Raw genomic sequence first — 18,206 nt, 5'->3', positions numbered from 1 at the left:
TAGGGTTTTACTTTGTAATTTTGTATCCATCTCTCAAAAGTGTAGTGCACATCAAACAAGACATGTTCATTCTCATGCAGTTGGTAACAATGCTGTCAACATCCAACACATTAACAAAAAAGACAATGGCAAGTTCCCTTAACAAGAAAAGGTCGAGTTCTATTCCTAGAATCCAAGAACATAAAATGTACCCAAGTTTAAAGGTATGGCGAATGTTGCCACGTCCATCTTCAAATTGTTCTATAAATCATATAAACTAACTTCCGAGCATATATTGGTGGTGACAAAATTGACAATGAGAAAACAAGACACTGACGAACACTCTTATTAGACAAAATACGGGACAGCACTCATTAGCATTTGACAAGGGTATGCCGAAGGGTCTTGTCCCAACTTTCAATGTTGAAACACTTGAATCCCGTAACTGAATCTGAATGGAACCGAACCAAAAAATTTCACATGAAATCATAATCATCCAGAGCATCATATCGATCAGCAGGAACAAAATCCTCATCAGGTTTATCGACATTAAGTTGCTTTTTCTTCCCACCTGCAGTCACAGCAAAAACCTTGAAAACATCTGAAAGAGAGACATGGTAACACATTTAAAAGCAACAAACAGTTTTAAACAGATATGAACTTACCTATCTTCTTTTTACCAGCATTGGCTTCTTTTTCTGCCTTTATCTTCTCGTTTGCAATGGCAGTTACCGAAGATGCAATATCTTTGGCATCTGCCCCTTTTAGAGATATCGTTGATAGTCTCATTACTGCCTTCAGCAAGCCAATATAATGATAACTTTTCTGCATTCATCAAAAAGCAAATTAGGATGCCCTTCGAAAAATATTGAAGGAAGGAGGAAGGAGGGAGTATTTAACAGACCTCAAAAGCTCGGAGCTTGTGTGAGATGAGCTCTGCATACTCCAAGAAATCACTCTCAGATTTGGGTATGAAAGTGTCAAGGTTCTTTTCATCTTTTTCTTTTCCCCCACTGAACAATTCTTTAGTGGCCTTATAATCTGCTTCTTCGATTAATCTGTAATAGAGAATAGAGAGAAAATTAAATAAGACAATAGGATGCTTGATCCAAGTTTTCAATATGCTTCTATTAGATGCTGCAGTGTTTCAGAGACGATAAAAACATGACTTAGTAAAAGGAAAAATAATTTTATCAATGACATGACTTAAACATCAAACTTAATACCATTGCATAATACAGTACGAATATGCCAATCCCATCACTCAAAACACTTTGTAAACCCTAAATATGGAGTATCCAAGTAGGCTTCTCGCATTTAATCATTTGAGTTTGGAGGTTAATTTATACTCAGTTCTGTTGCAGTTTTTGCTTTATTTCCGCTTGGTGACGGACTTTATCATTTCTTACCATCTCCCCACTCTGCAACCCTTTTTTCTCTACTTTTAAAGATATAAAAACCAAAAAGAATAAATCAGCTCCTCATTATGTAAGTGCCATAGCTAGTGTAAAGCAAACCTTAGATATCATTTCACTTAAACAAAGTAGTTTAAGCAGAAGACTAAAAGTTAAAGAAGATATGGCCCAAACAAAAAGAAATTGTACTTAATAATCTTCCCTAGCTCATCATAATCATATTTTCCTAACCAGCATATATGGCAAACCTACACATTGTCAGGTATAGAGTTTAATAAAATGTGATAATTATACCCATAACAGAACATTATAAAAGGAACATCAAGATGACCAAATTGGGTGGAAAACAATATACCTTTGTTGGCGAAGTTTTTCAGCCACAGGATCTAATGGTTCTTCCTTTATTGGTTCTACTGTCTTACCCTTCTTTTCAGTGGCTTTATCAGAAGATTTTTTGGGAGCCTTTTCAGTAGTTTTTACAGCAGGTGCTGCAGGTGCCTGACAATATTAAGCAAAGTAACCAAAAAATATAGCAATTAATAACGAAGGAAAAACAGAAGACCATAATTATAAGAAATACAGCACCATTTCATTAAAGTAATCATTGTTAAAAGTGTATGTTAAACAACTTGCACCATTTTTAGTTTTATAGAAGCCCCCCAACCTACCCCCTCCTTTCCTCTAAGATAATAGATAGATAAAAACAGGTATAAAAATACAACTGCAGACTTAAGTAAAATGAAACTATACTTAATGATTACTGATAAAGTGTAAAATTATATTTACCAATAATATCTAGCAATTTCTTCTCAAAAAAATAGTAATTAATAATAATAACTAGCAATTTGATATTTTAGTAAATAACAAAAAATATAAGATCAATAACAGAAGTTGCATGTGCATAGCAGTAGTATAAAAGGCATTTTAATCATCCAATAGGAAGGTAACTGAATAGGAATGACAAAAATGTCAATCTTTCTTCAAAACTTATACACAAGTACAATCATACACATAAATTAGCAAATCTCTGTTGTTACATCATGTTTAATTTTTCATACCGGAGCAGGCTCGTCTTCATCCTCCCATGATTCCTTCACATCATTTTCATCCACATCTTCATCATCCCAATTACTTTTAACTGGATCTTTCAATGTAAGATCAATAGGGGCAATATGCTCATCCTCTGCAACAAACATTCTCAAATTAACAAGGATACAGTAGACAGTAGAAGAAACATAATAAACAAGCTTACAAACATATTAGTGTGTTTGAAATAAATAAAATATGAGAATTGAATTGATTTATAGATGGAATCTATTTGTTTGCGAATTTACAAAATAAGAGTTCAACTTATTTTTTTAGTTGGATAAATTACGAATTTACTCAACAATGATTGAATTTGAGCAATGTGATTTGGCTTTGGTTTTCATAATTCATATTTAATTGACAATTTCATCCTTAAGGGCAATACAGTAAAATTGTTAAAGTAATGAACTTATTTAATCTTTAAATATGACAAAAATATTAAAAATGAAATCAAATCAATGTTATAATTAGTTCCATGCATACAAATTGATTGTTAATTAAAAGCAAATCCATATTTAATAACTCCAAACATACAATGGATCAACATGTAAGGTAACTATCAATTGAATCACATTATAACTTCTGAGCACCAAGCAAAATTCATTAGCAGGTAGCAACAATTTTTTTTAATCCGTGGGAGTCGAAGACAGTGTCAAGGGGTTTACAATAACTCATGCACCCTGCTTGACTAACTGAGCTAGACTCCCTTGACACAGGTAGCAACAATTAATATAGTTTTATCTTGTGATACATAAAGAGGATCTGGAATAAGCAATAAAAAGTTGATGAGAAGATAAAATATTAAAGACCATCTGGACTCGGAGGTAAAATGAACAAAAATAATTTAAAAGACCAACACAATGTGACTGAAAATAATGAAAGTAATAGCTAATAATCTACTACTTAATTAAAGAATTCATCCAATAAAACGATATTCCAGCAATTACGTTAACATTCATCAAGTTATGTGCATGTACAAACAAATAAGTGAAGTAAGATCTTACCCCAATCATCCATTTGTTATCACTTCGTCAATAAAACAGAATAACTGAGCTCCCGCTAACAAACTGCATGAAGAATAAAGATCATCAGATATCTGAATTTAATCAATGAAAACCAAGAGAGCAAAAAGAGAACCACCAACTCAACCTCCCCAAAAACCCCCGTAGTGGGGATAGGGGAGTGACACAGACTAAATAAGTAAATCTGAAAATACACGTCAAAATAAAAAGAAATAACTAGTCTTACAGTTATATACTTTAAATCTAATTCTATTAGTCTATCAAAATCAACATTTTGTGATATATCTTCCTTATATCACTGCCAACATGACATTCTTCACAAGCAAAAACCTCAGATATACACAAATTAATCAAAACTAATCATAGCAACAGCCACAAACTTTTCAAAGATTCCAAAACCAGATTCTGAGACTCCAAAATACACCAATTAATCTTGGAACCAAAATTGTCAAATTACAAGATTCTACAGTGTCAAAGACACAGAAATCATGTACTCGCACTCTCCCTTTCAACTCAGAATCCTCATACAAAACACCCAACAAATAAAAACCCGCACTTTCAAGGGATACGCACACCCGTTTGGAAAAAAAATCAAGAGTTCAACCCATTAACAAAAAAGGGAATTCTAGCATTGAAGTTCAATTAAATAAAAACACGCAAGAATTACACCCAAGTAAAAAAAGGCGAAAAAAGAACAATTTTTTTAGGGTTTAAAAACAAAGAAGCGTCAAAAACTGCTACTTGTCCGAATTCCCTACTTTGGTGTCGAAAACATCCGATCCGTATCGATGATTTTCCGGGGGGAAATACCCAGTAAAAAAAATTCCGAGAAAAGCTATATCGAGAATGGTATATTTTCGGAATGGATTGAAAAAAACGGCGAAGTACCTGGCGAGCGACGAAGGCAAAAGCGTTGATCGGAATTAGGGGTTAGAGCGGTGGAGTGAAAGATTCCGATTTGAGAAATTAGGGCACAAAGGATTTGGACTGTGTGTTTGGTCCGGTTGGGGAATATAAACTGCCGTCAAAACGGATTAGAAAGACCATTTTATTGCTTTAACCGTGTATGTATGGAGATATGGACTAGGTAAAAAAGCTATAGTTTTAAAAAAATTACATATATATATATAATTTATTTGGTCTTATCAAATTTTATTATATTAGCTTCTTTGAATATAGAGATTTAATTAAATAATATTTAATTAAATAATTATGAATTAAATTTAATTTAATTTATATTTGTTTTGATTGATTATTTTATTTGTGTTCTTGTAAGTTTTCATTATAGCATGATAATAATATTATTCTTATAATATTATAAATGATAATTAACATCTAATAATACATCCCTATCATTAAAATATTTGACTTGATTTCAACCTCATGGTTTAACCTTTGTCCTTTGTCCAAATGTCCTAATCAAATAAGAGTATCATCATCCCTATTTTAATTATTGATTTTTTAATAATCAAGTGAAAGTGTAAACAAAAAAAAATTAAATATCTTATATTGGCTCATTTTTGCATGATCAACATATAATGAACCCTATTTATATAAGACACATAAATTCTGTTATGTAAAAGAGACAAATTTTATATACATCATTTACATTTTTTAACATGATTCACTTTAGGTCGAAATACTACCTTAATTTATGATTGTTACCAATATCATTTGATAATATTAAAGCCTATAACTCATACTTGTAGGAATCATACTGATTTTATGTCAAATGACTATTATCGTGTCAAATGACTATTATGAATTAACATTAGAAGCACTCATGATATTTACATAATTGTTATCAAACCTTTTTATGATCCTCTAATATAATATAAATATTACTCTTAATATTTATAATTATGTGCCAGCTTCACATGTACATGACCTATATGAGGTGTAGTCATCATGTTACTCACAATAATTTTAATGCACTAATGTTATCCTTCCTGACCATGATACTTCGATTACATGCATTATAAGAATTGCATTTTATTATTTAATGAATACCATATCATCCTTATTCTAAGGACGTTACTGAAAACAATCAAAATAACAACTGAAATATCTCATATACAAATCAAAATCGTAACATAAATATAGCCTAAAATGGATTAACGGATAGGATTAACTTTAAAAAAATGAGATTTAATAATAATTTTGAGTTTTAGTCCTAGTTTAAATATTTAGAATATATAAAGCATTAATACTTTGTTAGAGGTCTAAAGCAAACATTAGTACCTGTACACAGTGTAAGAAAATGAACGATAGATACTAAATAATATGTTGCTATTATCAAAATATGTGTGTGTTGTGGTGATACGTACAACTGCATTCCTTCTTCCTAAGAGAGTATATTTTTCACTAAACAATCAGCAACTTGATTTGCTTCATAGAAATTAAAAAGTGTTGACATTCCAAATTTCGATCCCGAGGAAAAAACATTAACAATATCATTGTGGAATTTGTAGCATTGATGCCAATCATAGTAGATTATCTCACATATTAATAACTCGTTACTTGCTTGATGATCCTATTCAGATATTCTTTCAAAATTTCACATCAATTGGTTCCAACAGTGACTAGCTTTACTGTTTTTAGTAAGAAAATGGTAGAAGAATATTAGTTTCCACAAGAATGTCTTGAACTAAGAAATTAGACAAGTAAACCTCACAATTCCACGTACAGGAAAAAATGCATAGCGGTAATGAGATTAAAAAAAATTGAGAACTTCTTTAACAGTAATAACTTATGCTCATAAGTTATTTAATTGGAACGGATTGAATAATTAAAGAAATGATTCAATCTTGTTCAATCATGACAAAATTTAGATCAAAAGCTTCTAACTCCACTTGCACTACACAAATGACGGAGCTGGCATAAGAAATATACATCAACGAAAATTATTCTCTTACAAAGTTAAGGTGAAGAATGGATATCACGTTACTTTCAAGTTTAGAAACATATACATGAGCATTGATCGGCCAACAGAATTAAAAGAAAATCAGCACTCTAAGGGGGAATAAAACAGATATATAAGCACGAACCACCAGAAATTCACTGCAATGAAACACACTTTTTAACTTTTCATTCTTGCAAAAGACCACAAGAAATGTGTGAGGAAAAATGATCTAGTTTCTACAAAATGTGGTAAATAGAATCAACTATGATAGATAAATAATTCCATATAATCATGCCAGAGTTTCAGTGTGGTTTAATTTGTTATGTGAAACAAAAAATTCAGTAGTTACTGAAAAATACTTGAAAATATATTAAGGATGTCAACAGTACATTGGGAAGGGAAGAAATTGATGATTTTGGATTATTTTTATAAAAAAACAGGGATATAAATTTCTTGTAAAATAATTTAATTATATGAGTCTCTTTGACCATTCATCGGTCAAAATTAATAATTTGACTGATAGTTTTTTTAAAAAAATTAACATGTGACATATTATTTGACACATATTATACTTTTTCTGAGTCTATTGATTATATAGGTAAATCTGTTAATAATAATAAAAAAACTCATACTGATAAATTATTTTAAAAAAATCCATATTAATATTTTATTTATAAAAATAATCCAAATGATCCACCGGCCACTCCGAAAAGGATAGTTATTTTAAGTCCAAATTTTTTTTATCACTGTCAGCTTTACATTATTTAAATAAAGCAAAAAACACAAGATGTTTAAGGAAATATAAAGACTCCGAAGAGGATAGTTATTTTAAGTCTAAAAAACTTTATCAGTGTCAGCTTTACATGATTAAAATGAACCAAAAAACACAAGATGTCTAAGGAAATATAAAGACTCCGAATCGGATAGTTATTTTAAGTCTAAAAAACTCAATCGCTGTCAGCTTTACATTATTAAAATGAACCAAAAAACACAAGATGTCTAAGGAAATATAAAGCCATTACATATATAGAACATCATCTTTTGGATGTTTAACTGTCAAAAGAAATAAATATTGGTTGGCCTAGGCATCAAAATCAATATCAAAATAAGAGCTTGACCTGACTTCTCCTCAAAGCCGGCCATCTTCTTTATAACACACAGCATTTGGTATACTTTCATTTTCATATTTGTTCAAGTTTCATTCTACCTCCTACCATATCAACCATAACCATACTAAACTTTTTTCTTCTAATAATGGCTGCAAAAACACGTTCCCTTGCATCCATCTACGATGTGTTCCTCAGCTTCAGAGGGGAAGACACACGCCATGGTTTCACTGGCAATCTCTACAAAGCTCTTGATGACAGGGGAATCTACACTTTCATTGATGATCAGGAGCTTCCCAGAGGAGACCAAATAACATCTGCACTTTCCAAGGCAATTCAAGAGTCCAGGATTGCTATTACTGTGCTTTCTCAAAACTATGCTTCTTCCTCGTTTTGTTTAGATGAACTTGTAACCATCCTTCACTGCAAGAGGAAAGGGTTGTTGGTTATACCGGTCTTTTACAAAATAGATCCTTCTGATGTCAGACACCAGAAAGGTAGTTATGGAGAAGCAATGGCTAAGCATCAGAAGAGGTTCAAAGCTAAGAAGCTTCAGAAATGGAGGATGGCTTTGCAACAAGTAGCTGACTTGTCTGGCTATCATTTCAAAGATGGGTATACAATCATACTAATATAATTTACTTTATGGTTTTTATTGGATTAGGTTTTACTTGTCTATTGATTTAACTAGTAAAATTTAAATAGAAAAGAAACGCTCTTGTTAACCTTGACAATTAATGTACCTATCAAGACATGGATGCAAGGATTTTAGGCTGACTGCATCAGAACTTTTTTTGTTTGTTTGAAACAGAGATTCATATGAATACAAGTTTATTGGGAGTATTGTTGAGGAGGTCTCTAGGAAGATTAATCGTGCTTATTTACATGCTGTGGATTATCCATTTGGTCAATGGTCACAAGTGATGGAGGTAAGGAAGCTTTTGGATGTTGGATCCCATGATGTTGTCCATATCATAGGGATCCATGGAATGGGCGGGTTAGGAAAAACAACACTTGCTCTGGCAGTTTATAATTTGATTGCTCATCATTTTGATAAATCTTGTTTTCTTGAAAACGTGCGAGAAGAATCAAATAAACATGGGTTAAAGCACCTTCAAAGCATCCTACTTTCAAAATTACTTGGTGAGAAGGACATCAACTTAACAAGTTGGCAAGAAGGAGCTTCAATGATACGACATAGGCTCCGACGAAAGAAGATTCTCTTAATTTTAGACGATGTTGACAAGCGCGAGCAATTAAAGGCTATTGTTGGAAGATCTGATTGGTTTGGTCCCGGTAGCAGAGTTATCATTACCACTCGGGACAAACATCTGCTAAAATATCACCAGGTTGAAAGAACTTATGAGGTGACCAAATCTCTAGTGAATACAAGTATATTGGTAATATCGTTGATCAAATCTCTAGTGAGATTAATTGGTAGGATAACAGGAATAGGAAACAACAAGGCACCAGTAACAGGAAGCACAAAAAAGAAGAACAGAGGGTGCAAGGAGGATTTTGCTTAAGGACAGAATGGAGCACAAAACCGTATCTAGCTTGATTGTGATTGTCTCCCATAACCAGACAAGTATAACAAATTCTGCTAAGAAGAATATTCCTTGTAGGCAAATCAGTACAAATTCTGTTATCAGGAATTCTATAAATATCTATGTAAATAATCAATCAATCAAGCATAATGAAAATATGAATATTATTCCTTTCTTAGGATTGCAATATTCATGTATAGAAAAGTCGGATAAAATGAGAAAGAAGTTTGAATAAAGTGAAAGATAAATTGAATAATATTATTCAGTATATTTTCTTTTTGATAACGTAAAGAATACTATTAATATGCATCAAGGAGATCGAGTATCAGGAATGCTTCTTGCTAAAAAAAACAAGCAGTTTGCCAAACCACTTATTCAGTGTATTAACCTTTAAATTTAATTAAAAAATTGATTATAAATTGAGAAGTACAGATAAAATTAAAATATGTAAAATCTTATTTGACCCACCAAAATTGAAGTTGCGTTATCAAATTAATAAATTGCATTGAAAATTACAAAAAAAGTATATCGTATGTGATATTTTTCAATATTTTAATTTTTATTTTTTAATCAATGTTCTAAATTATTGGTTAACATTTTTCATATTTTCATATGATTTTTATTATACAAAATTAACTTCTATTACTTTTCGAACAAATACATCTGACTTAAAGTAAAACATCTTATGTGTGGGTGTTTTCAGCAAAATTGTCAAGGTTATTATATATAAAACTCTTTCAATGAGAAATTTATATATATAGAAGACAAATTTTGAAGCTCTTGTGATTAAAAATTATCAGGTTACTTATTAGTTAATATATATTTTGATTCTCTAATTAACAATTCTTTTTGGGACGGGAGAATTAGTAGTACCACCAGTTAATTATTTGAAATACAGTACCAATTATTAAAAATACTTTTATTGTTTATTTGTAAATTGAAAAAATACAATATAAAAATGAACAATTTTTTTATGAGAATCAACATTGAATAATTATTCTTAGACTTTAATTAATTAATTTTGAATGAAAGTTGGAGGTTTTAAAATATCATGGCGTTGAAAGAACTTATGAGATGGAGGTTTTGAATCACAATGCTGCTCTTCAATTGCTTACAAGGAATGCTTTTAAAAGAGAAAAAATTGATCCAAGTTATGAGGACGTCTTGAATCGTGTAGTAACTTATGCTTCTGGCATTCCATTGGCTTTGGAAGTCATAGGTTCCAACTTGTTAGAAAAAACAGTAGCAGAATGGGAATATGCTATGGAACATTATAAAGAATTCCCAGTGATGAAATTCTAGAGATTCTAAAAGTAAGCTTTGATGCTTTGGAGGAAGAAGAAAAGAATGTTTTTCTTGATATTGCTTTTTCCTTCAAAGGGTATAAATGGACAGTGGTTGATGATATACTCCGTGCTCTTTATGGTAACTGCAAGAAGCATCATATTGGGGTGTTGGTTGAAAAATCTCTCATAAAGCTTAACAACTGCTATGGTACTGTTGAAATGCACGACTTGATTCAGGACACGGGTAGAGAAATTGAGCGGCAGAGATCACCAGAAGAGCCAGGGAAGTGCAAGAGATTATGGTTACCAAAAGATATAATTCAAGTTTTAAAACACAACACGGTGAGTGAGCTCATGAATAGTTGAAATTTTTTTTTGTCTATCTCATATATTTACATCATAGTTAAATTTTCCTTGATAATTTGTAAATTTTTCTAAGCGAGTCAATTGATATTTCATACAAGTTGTATTGTGGTCGATTCGTGCCTTTTTGCATTAACAGGGAACTAGTAAAATTGAAATCATATGTCTGGATTTCTCCATATCTGACAAAGAAGAAACAGTGGAATGGAATGAAAACGCCTTCATGAAGATGGAAAACCGTAAAATACTTATTATTAGAAATGGCAAATTTTCCAAAGGTCCCAATTATTTTCCAGAAGGCTTAAGAGTACTGGAATGGCACAGATATCCTTCAAATTGTTTGCCATCTAACTTTCAAATGATCAACCTTGTTATATGCAAGTTACCTGACAGTTCCATTATGTCATTTGAGTTCCATGGCTCATCCAAGGCAAGTTACCTGACAGATATCCTCATCCCATGAATTATTAAATTCACTTAAAATTTATTCATATGGTTCTTATTTCTTCTTTTCTTTTTTCCTTTGCAGAAGTTCTGGCATCTAAGAGTTTTGAATTTTGACCAGTGCGAATTTTTAACACAGATACCTGATGTATCTGATCTCCCAAATTTGAAGGAACTTTCATATGATTGGTGTGAGAGTTTAGTTGCAGTTGATGACTCAATTGGTTTACTGAATAAACTTAAAAAATTGAGTGCTTATGGTTGCAGGAAGCTTACGAGTTTTCCGCCTCTCAACTTGATCTCTCTTGAAATACTTGAACTTTCTGAGTGTTCCAGTCTTGAGTATTTTCCAGAAATATTAGGAGAGATGGAAAACATAAAGCATCTTTTATTGTATGGCCTTCCCATAAAAGAATTGTCATTTTCATTTCAAAATCTTATTGGACTCCAAGAGTTATCCATGTTGGGCTGTGGAATTGTTCAGTTACGATGTAGCTTAGCCATGATGCCCGAACTGTCTGGAATCGATATTTATAATTGCAACAGGGGGCAATGGGTAGAATCGGAAGAAGGTGAAGAAAAAGTGGGCTCAAATGCTCAATACTATCTTCAAAGGCACGTTGGTTTCGTGCCATTAATTGCAATCTATGTGATGATTTTTTTTAACATGTAGGTTTGCTCATGTAGTAGATTTAGATCTATCGGGGAATAATTTCACAATCCTTCCTGAATTCTTCAAAGAATTGCAATTTTTAAAATATCTTGACGTGAGTGATTGCGAGAATCTTCAGGAAATTAGAGGGCTTCCACCAAACTTAAAGCATTTCAAAGCAATAAACTGTGCATCCTTGACATCCTCGAGTACAAGCATGCTTTTAAATCAGGTATTGTCTTTTTTATAATGTATATGATTTGATGATGCATAATGCACTTAATTTGTTTAAACTTATGAATTATGACTAACAGGTACTGCATGAGGCTGGAGGAACCAATTTATGTTTCCAGGAACAAGTATACCGGAGTGGTTCGATCAACAAAGCAGTACTGGACATTCAAGTTCTTTCTGGTTTCGTAATAATTTCCCTGCCAAACTTCTTTGTCTTACTATTGCATCTGTGTCTACTGGGATTGGTGTCCTGAAGCCAAAGGTCTGCATCAGAAAGCCCCTCCTTCCTACAAACCATAGCTTTGGGGACACGCAAGTTTTCCATAGCTTTTTTCTTATTTTTTTCATGTTTTCTATTCTATTATTTTGGTTTAAGTTGTCAAAAATTCACTTAACCCAACTGCTGTTCACCCTATCTTCATCATGCACTTTTTACTCATTTATATTCATCTTTCACCACTTTATGCATTTTCTATATATAACCTTTCAAGTTTTATCTTTCTATATATTTCAATAGTTAGATTTCTAAATTACATAAACCAGCATATATTTATCTTATATATACATTGTAATTAAAAGAAAGTAAAATAAATTCTTTAATATACTTTTTTTTTTACTTTTAAATTTTTCCTTACCAGTTCTACTATAAAATAATATAATAATATATTTTTAATTTATTTGTATATTTATTTAATAATATATTAATTTTTTTTATACTACTAATATTAGTATATGTGATCTAAAAGTATATACATTTGCAAATTTTAATCAAAATTTGAATGCCAATTAATTTGTTTATTTATTTTTGTATGTTTATTGACAATATATTTCAACCTTATAAACAGAACATAAAACTTATTGTAAATATATGGTGTTTTAAATATATTTCTAATTTAGTTTAATTTCAGACATAATAATGGAATAATATTTTTTTAATTAAATAACTAAAAAGTTGTAAATTTAAGTGCAAGAAGTCAATTAAACTAGTATTCACATAAAAACATCGAAGTTTAAAAATGATTATTAATATCATATTAGTTAGATATAAAAACATGTCAAATAGATAAGTAAATGATCATTTTTTTTTCCTGAAATTGGGAGACACAGCCAAATTTATCCCTGAAAGTAATTAAATGATAAAAAGAATTAGATTAGAAAAAAAAATCCTTTGAAAATGCAAGATGTCACTTATTTTAGTCCAAAACTCTAAATGTTGTGTGACTTAAATAAAATATAAGCATAGCTTCGTGGGTTAAATGAGAATAAGTATTAAGTTTAAGAATTAAAGTGATATTGTAAGGAGATTTTCCCCCTTCATTTTATTACTTTTAAGAATTAAATTAACATTGTCTCACACTTTCCGATAGGAAATTGGTTATTTATCCATTTTAAATATTCCAGTCAATACAAATTTAGATCTTTAACTTTTTAGCTTTTGCATGTTCAACTTTTTCCCTTCTAATTGCTACAATGATCAGGTTCTTGTTGGTTTATGCTAAATAATTTGATTAGGAACGAGAAAAACTTAAATTAGTTAAATTTTAAAAGTGTACTTAGGATTTAGCTAGCATACTACTATATGATCTATATCAACTGTTCATAACAGTTGAGAAAGTTAAATTTTGTATACTTGTAAGAAGAATGCCTATTTAGGATTCTTATTGAGTTTGAGTTGGGCATATAAATAGATTTGTGTTTATTTCTACTTCTATATGCCTCTCTAAATTAAGTCTTATTTTTTTAAAATTTACAACTACCTTCTTTATATGCGAACACAGTGTAATGTATAATGTATAAGAGGTATTGGAATAATATTTTCGAAATAATTGAGGGGTTAGTGTAGGGGTAAAAAAAGTATGAAAAGATTGTGAAATTTTCACCAAATCTAAGGACTAACTAGTGTAGTTTACTCGATCAAATATCTTTAAGCCAGATAATGTCTTCTTCATTTTCTTGATAAGGATTGTCTTAGGATTGGCGGACCTACATTAGGTTGAGGGTGTGCACTTGTACCCTCTCATTTTTTAAAATTCACCAATAAATTTTCTTTTAAATTAAAAATTGTAAATAAACTCTTATATTTTTGTATTTTATTCCATCTATATTTATATATTTAAACCCACTAATCTTATTTTTTATAATTTGTCCCCATTAACTTAGGATTTTGGTTCCTTCACATAGCTTGTTGTTTTTAAATTTATGAATGGAAATTAAAAACGTGGCGTTAATAAGGATAGGAAGTAGCCTAAGAAATAAACAAGCCAAAGTCCAACAGACACCACTAGCTACAAATAAATGTTGAGGTGAAAATGCTAAGAAACAGAGAAGGCAAAGTCAGAAAACTCTTCAAGAGTCTGTTGTCCTTCCTTTGTAAGCCATTTGCTGTAAGGTTCAAAATCCCCTTACAAACTATTGCTAGTTGCTCCAGCATCATTTTCCATTGCAGGAAACTGGTGAATGCCCTCTTAAACAGCTAAACTAGAAATTTTTCTATTGCAAAAAGTTATGATAATGGATTGAATGAATTTAAGAATTGTGACTAAACATTTTTCATACAAATACCGTACTGCATGCATATGAGATTCTGGTGAGAAACTGTAATGGGATTTTCATGGTTTAATTTTCCTCTTGGTTTAGAATAATTCCTTTTTGGTTTAAATGGGTCTTCTGTGGAGTTGCTTGTTCCAATTCTAGCATTGCAAGGTGAGAGTTAGGCTTCCAATAAAGGAGCACCGTGGATTGACTAGGTCAACTTGGTCATCATTCCAATTGTCTTTAATTTTTTGTCCTAACTTACCTGTCAGTTTTAAAAATAATTTCTCTCCTAAAGATTTATCTGTAAATCCTCCTGCTTTAGAGACATATATTAGGTAATCTTGGGTAAATTCTTTTATTTTACCAAAATAACTTATAGAGAGTATTTCTAGGTTGCCTAGATAAATCTTTTGTCTGATGGTATTTCCATCATTTACAGATTGTGCTGTAAAGATTCTTTGTATTAAGCTACAAAAATTGTAGATGTTTGGACAAGGGTCTACTAGATTTGTTTTGATTTGTTTTGGGAAAGTTTGTTTGAAGGATTCCCAGCACGCTCTAGCTATATCTCCTAGATATGTTTCAGCTCTTGCTATCATGTCTTGACTATTGGATACATGGCTTTCATGATTTACTCTATAGTCTCTTATAACAGCAGAAGTCCATTGTTCTATGTAGTTTGGAAGTAATTGAGGGTCAATACTTCCTATATTCAACAAAAGAGATGGCATATTGAATGTTGGTTCTATAGGCATCTTTTTCCCTTTTGATTTTATGTTATCTCCTAGAGTTAAATCTACTGGGTGATAACTTTTTCAGGGGGGGGGGGGGGGATCCCATGTTGTAGTCTTCCATGATATAATCAAATTGAGGGATAAAATTTGAGCTGGAAGCATCATTCATAAGACCTTTATGAGTTTTAGGAAACGAAACTAGTGATTCTGTTTCATCAGTTCCAGAATTTATGTCTAACATTTTTCTGAAGTTTATTTCACTTTCATAAAATTTTTGTAAATTATTTTTTTCAAGTAAATCCTCAACATCCTTTGTATTAAAATTTTCTTTATCTATTGATGAGAATAACCTTTGTCTAAAAATATATTCATCTTCTTCATCAGTGTCATTGGAATTTGTTTTATTATTTACAAAACTTTGTCCTTGACACTTTTTGTCTTCTTCCTATTTTTCAACCGCTTCAAGAACTTTTTGGGGAAAGTGAGTTTTTTCTAAACAAGAAGTTTTAGTTTGTTCAGGTTCTTCGTAGGGAATATATGATTCAAAATATGAACAATGCCATAAATTCGTCATAGACATTCTAGAGGGTTCCATTTCCTCTTCTGGGGGATTTTGTATGTCTTCATAATCAGTAAGTCTTACTGAAAGACTATTTCTTCTGTTTGTTATTATAACCGATCCAGGAGTAGTTATTGCGATCCTAGAAGATCCGACATCAATATGTGTTTGCCATTGATTGTTTTGGTTTCAGGAGGAATCAAAGATTTCTGGTGGTAAAAATTGGATTCCATTAGAGGATAAGGCTATCACTAATGGATTAGTGTTTATCCTGTATCTAGGGGATATCTGATCACTTATTCTACCAATGAAGGTAATATCTAAGTGTAAATTGTGTCCCTCAAAGTTTCTTCCAAAACCTATTGTTTGGACTTCTAGGTTTATGTTTTGTATGAAATTATTAAGATTCATTGTGTAATTAGGGGAAATATAAATTAGGGAGACTGTTTGGTTTAGATATATTTCTATCATCCCTATTATAGCCTGAGAATTATTATCTCTGAACCTTTGGTCAAATAGGACTACAAAAGCTTTAGCTCCTACAAAAGATCTTGTAAGAGATTTGGCGCCTATGACGATTAACCCTAGGTGTACATATCTTCTATTTGTATTAAGGAGTTGTCTTCTGGTTTGTTCTGAGATTAATTTGATAATCTCGTGTCTTCCATCAGGGAGATGAAAATCATCAATCTTTCTGTTCTATATAGGCTAGTTCTATCAGAAGCTAACTAGTTTAGATTGTATAATTGTCTAGGATTGAGAAAGTCTATCCTAGAATTGGATCCAATATCAACGTTGGATTCTATATCTACTATTTGTTCTAGTTGTGTGGTTCGGAAATTTGTTCTTCTAAAGAATTTATGTAAGATTTCAGGATGTTGATTTATAGATTTAGTAACAGGATTATGTCTTGAAACTGTTTGTGAAGTTCCTATAAAAGGTATTGTCCTCATTTTCTAGGTTTTGCTAAAACAAATTTTGTTGATGTTTGACTTGTTGTCTTTTCTAAATCAAGTTTAGAAAGTTGTGTTGTAATTTTATCGAGTTCATTTGTGGAAAAACAAATTTGTTGATCTTTAGATTTAAGAATATTTAAAATGTCATTAACTTTACTTTTTAAAGTTTGTATTTTGTTAAACAACAAATTTTATGTTTTTGTTAGACTATCTAGAATTTCATATAAGTCCTCAAAAGATTTTATCGAAAGTTTGTTAGTAGAATTATTATTATTAATTATATCTCGATGTCTCTCAAGAACTAATCAATGATGCATTTCACACAACTTTTTTTTCTCTCAAATTCTCTCTTTTCTATTTTCATCTCTGTTTTATATTTTTACTCTGTTTTTTTTATAAAAGACGAATTCTGAAGCTCTTGTGATTAAAAATTATCAGGTAACTTATTAGTTAATGTATATATTTTGATTCTCTAAAGATTCTTTTATAGGGGCGACAGAATTAATTGTACCACCAGTTAATTATTAAAAATACTTTTATAGTTTATTTGCCAAAATTTGATTATAAAAAGTATTTTTTAAAATGAAAAAAAAGCGAGAGCATCTTCCTTTATAAGAGCTTGACTTGACTTTTATAACAATGAATGAGAAAAAGCAAGAGATTTTCAGCAAAGGCGGCTATCTTCTTTATAATACATAGCTATTTTCCACAATGGCGGCTATCTTCTATATAACACTTGTTTAAAAATTATCATATTATTTATTAGTTAATATATATTTTGATTCTCTAAAGATTCTTTTAGGAGGTGGGGTAGAATTACTAGTACCACCAGTTACCAATTATTAAAAATACTTTTATAGTTTATTTGCAACAATTTGATTATAAAAAAGTATTTTTTTAAATGAAAAAAAGTGAGAGCATCTTGGCTATTTTTCACAAAGGCGGCTATCTTCTTTATAACACTTAGCATTTGCTATACTTTCATTTTCATATTTCTTCAAGTTTCATTCTAAAATTTTTTTTCTTCTAATAATGGCTGCAACAATAAGTTCCCGTGATCTACGATGTGTTCCTCAACTTCGGAAGGAAAGACACGTAATAACTATTAAATATGAATTATTTTTATAATAAAAATATATTGAAAATATTTTTTAAAATATTTATTTAGTAATTATTTTTTAAATTAAATAATAAAAATTGATAGTTTTTTATTTATGGTATGTAGATATGAAAATGATAAATTAAAAATAAAACAAGTCCAAAAATTATCAAAAATATAAATAAGAAAGATCTTTTGACATAAGGTAGATTTAAAGGAAGATTTTTTGACATTAGGCCAATTTCAATCCAACAACTATAAAAAGGTGTAAGGAGAAAAAATACACC

The 18,206-nt window shown here is 30.7% G+C and overlaps 1 protein-coding gene and 1 pseudogene across 2 annotated transcripts; one reads left to right on the top strand and one right to left on the bottom strand.

The window, feature by feature from the left end:
• Window positions 1–42: 42 nt before the first annotated feature.
• Window positions 43–4,548, bottom strand: LOC114390795 (eukaryotic translation initiation factor 3 subunit J-like). The gene is made up of 7 exons (XM_028351678.1): window positions 4,391–4,548; window positions 3,485–3,547; window positions 2,453–2,577; window positions 1,750–1,892; window positions 884–1,037; window positions 645–804; window positions 43–550 (listed from the first exon to the last, which is right to left on the bottom strand). Exons 2-7 carry the CDS (start codon window positions 3,495–3,497, stop codon window positions 456–458), a joined length of 690 nt encoding a protein of 229 aa, XP_028207479.1. The 5' UTR covers window positions 3,498–3,547; window positions 4,391–4,548; the 3' UTR covers window positions 43–455.
• A 2,924-nt stretch (window positions 4,549–7,472) lies between these two features.
• Window positions 7,473–12,052, top strand: LOC114390799 (annotated as a pseudogene). The gene is made up of 5 exons (XR_003662018.1): window positions 7,473–8,125; window positions 8,322–8,877; window positions 10,132–10,685; window positions 10,846–11,136; window positions 11,239–12,052. The product of XR_003662018.1 is annotated as a TMV resistance protein N-like (transcript).
• Window positions 12,053–18,206: the final 6,154 nt, after the last annotated feature.

The sequence above is a fragment of the Glycine soja genome, chromosome 16, assembly GCF_004193775.1.
Source record: "Glycine soja cultivar W05 chromosome 16, ASM419377v2, whole genome shotgun sequence".
In the NCBI taxonomy this organism is placed as follows: Eukaryota; Viridiplantae; Streptophyta; class Magnoliopsida; order Fabales; family Fabaceae; genus Glycine; species Glycine soja.
The sequence above is the reverse complement of the archived record's forward strand: the minus strand, read 5'-3'. Positions and strand labels throughout refer to the sequence as shown.

Coding starts and splice junctions, on each gene's coding strand:
- LOC114390795 (XM_028351678.1), bottom strand. Junction 1,893..2,452: donor ATGAAGACGAGCCTGCTCCG/GTATGAAAAATT, acceptor TAATATTGTCAG/GCACCTGCAGCACCTGCTGT. Junction 551..644: donor TGCTGGTAAAAAGAAGATAG/GTAAGTTCATAT, acceptor CTGTGACTGCAG/GTGGGAAGAAAAAGCAACTT.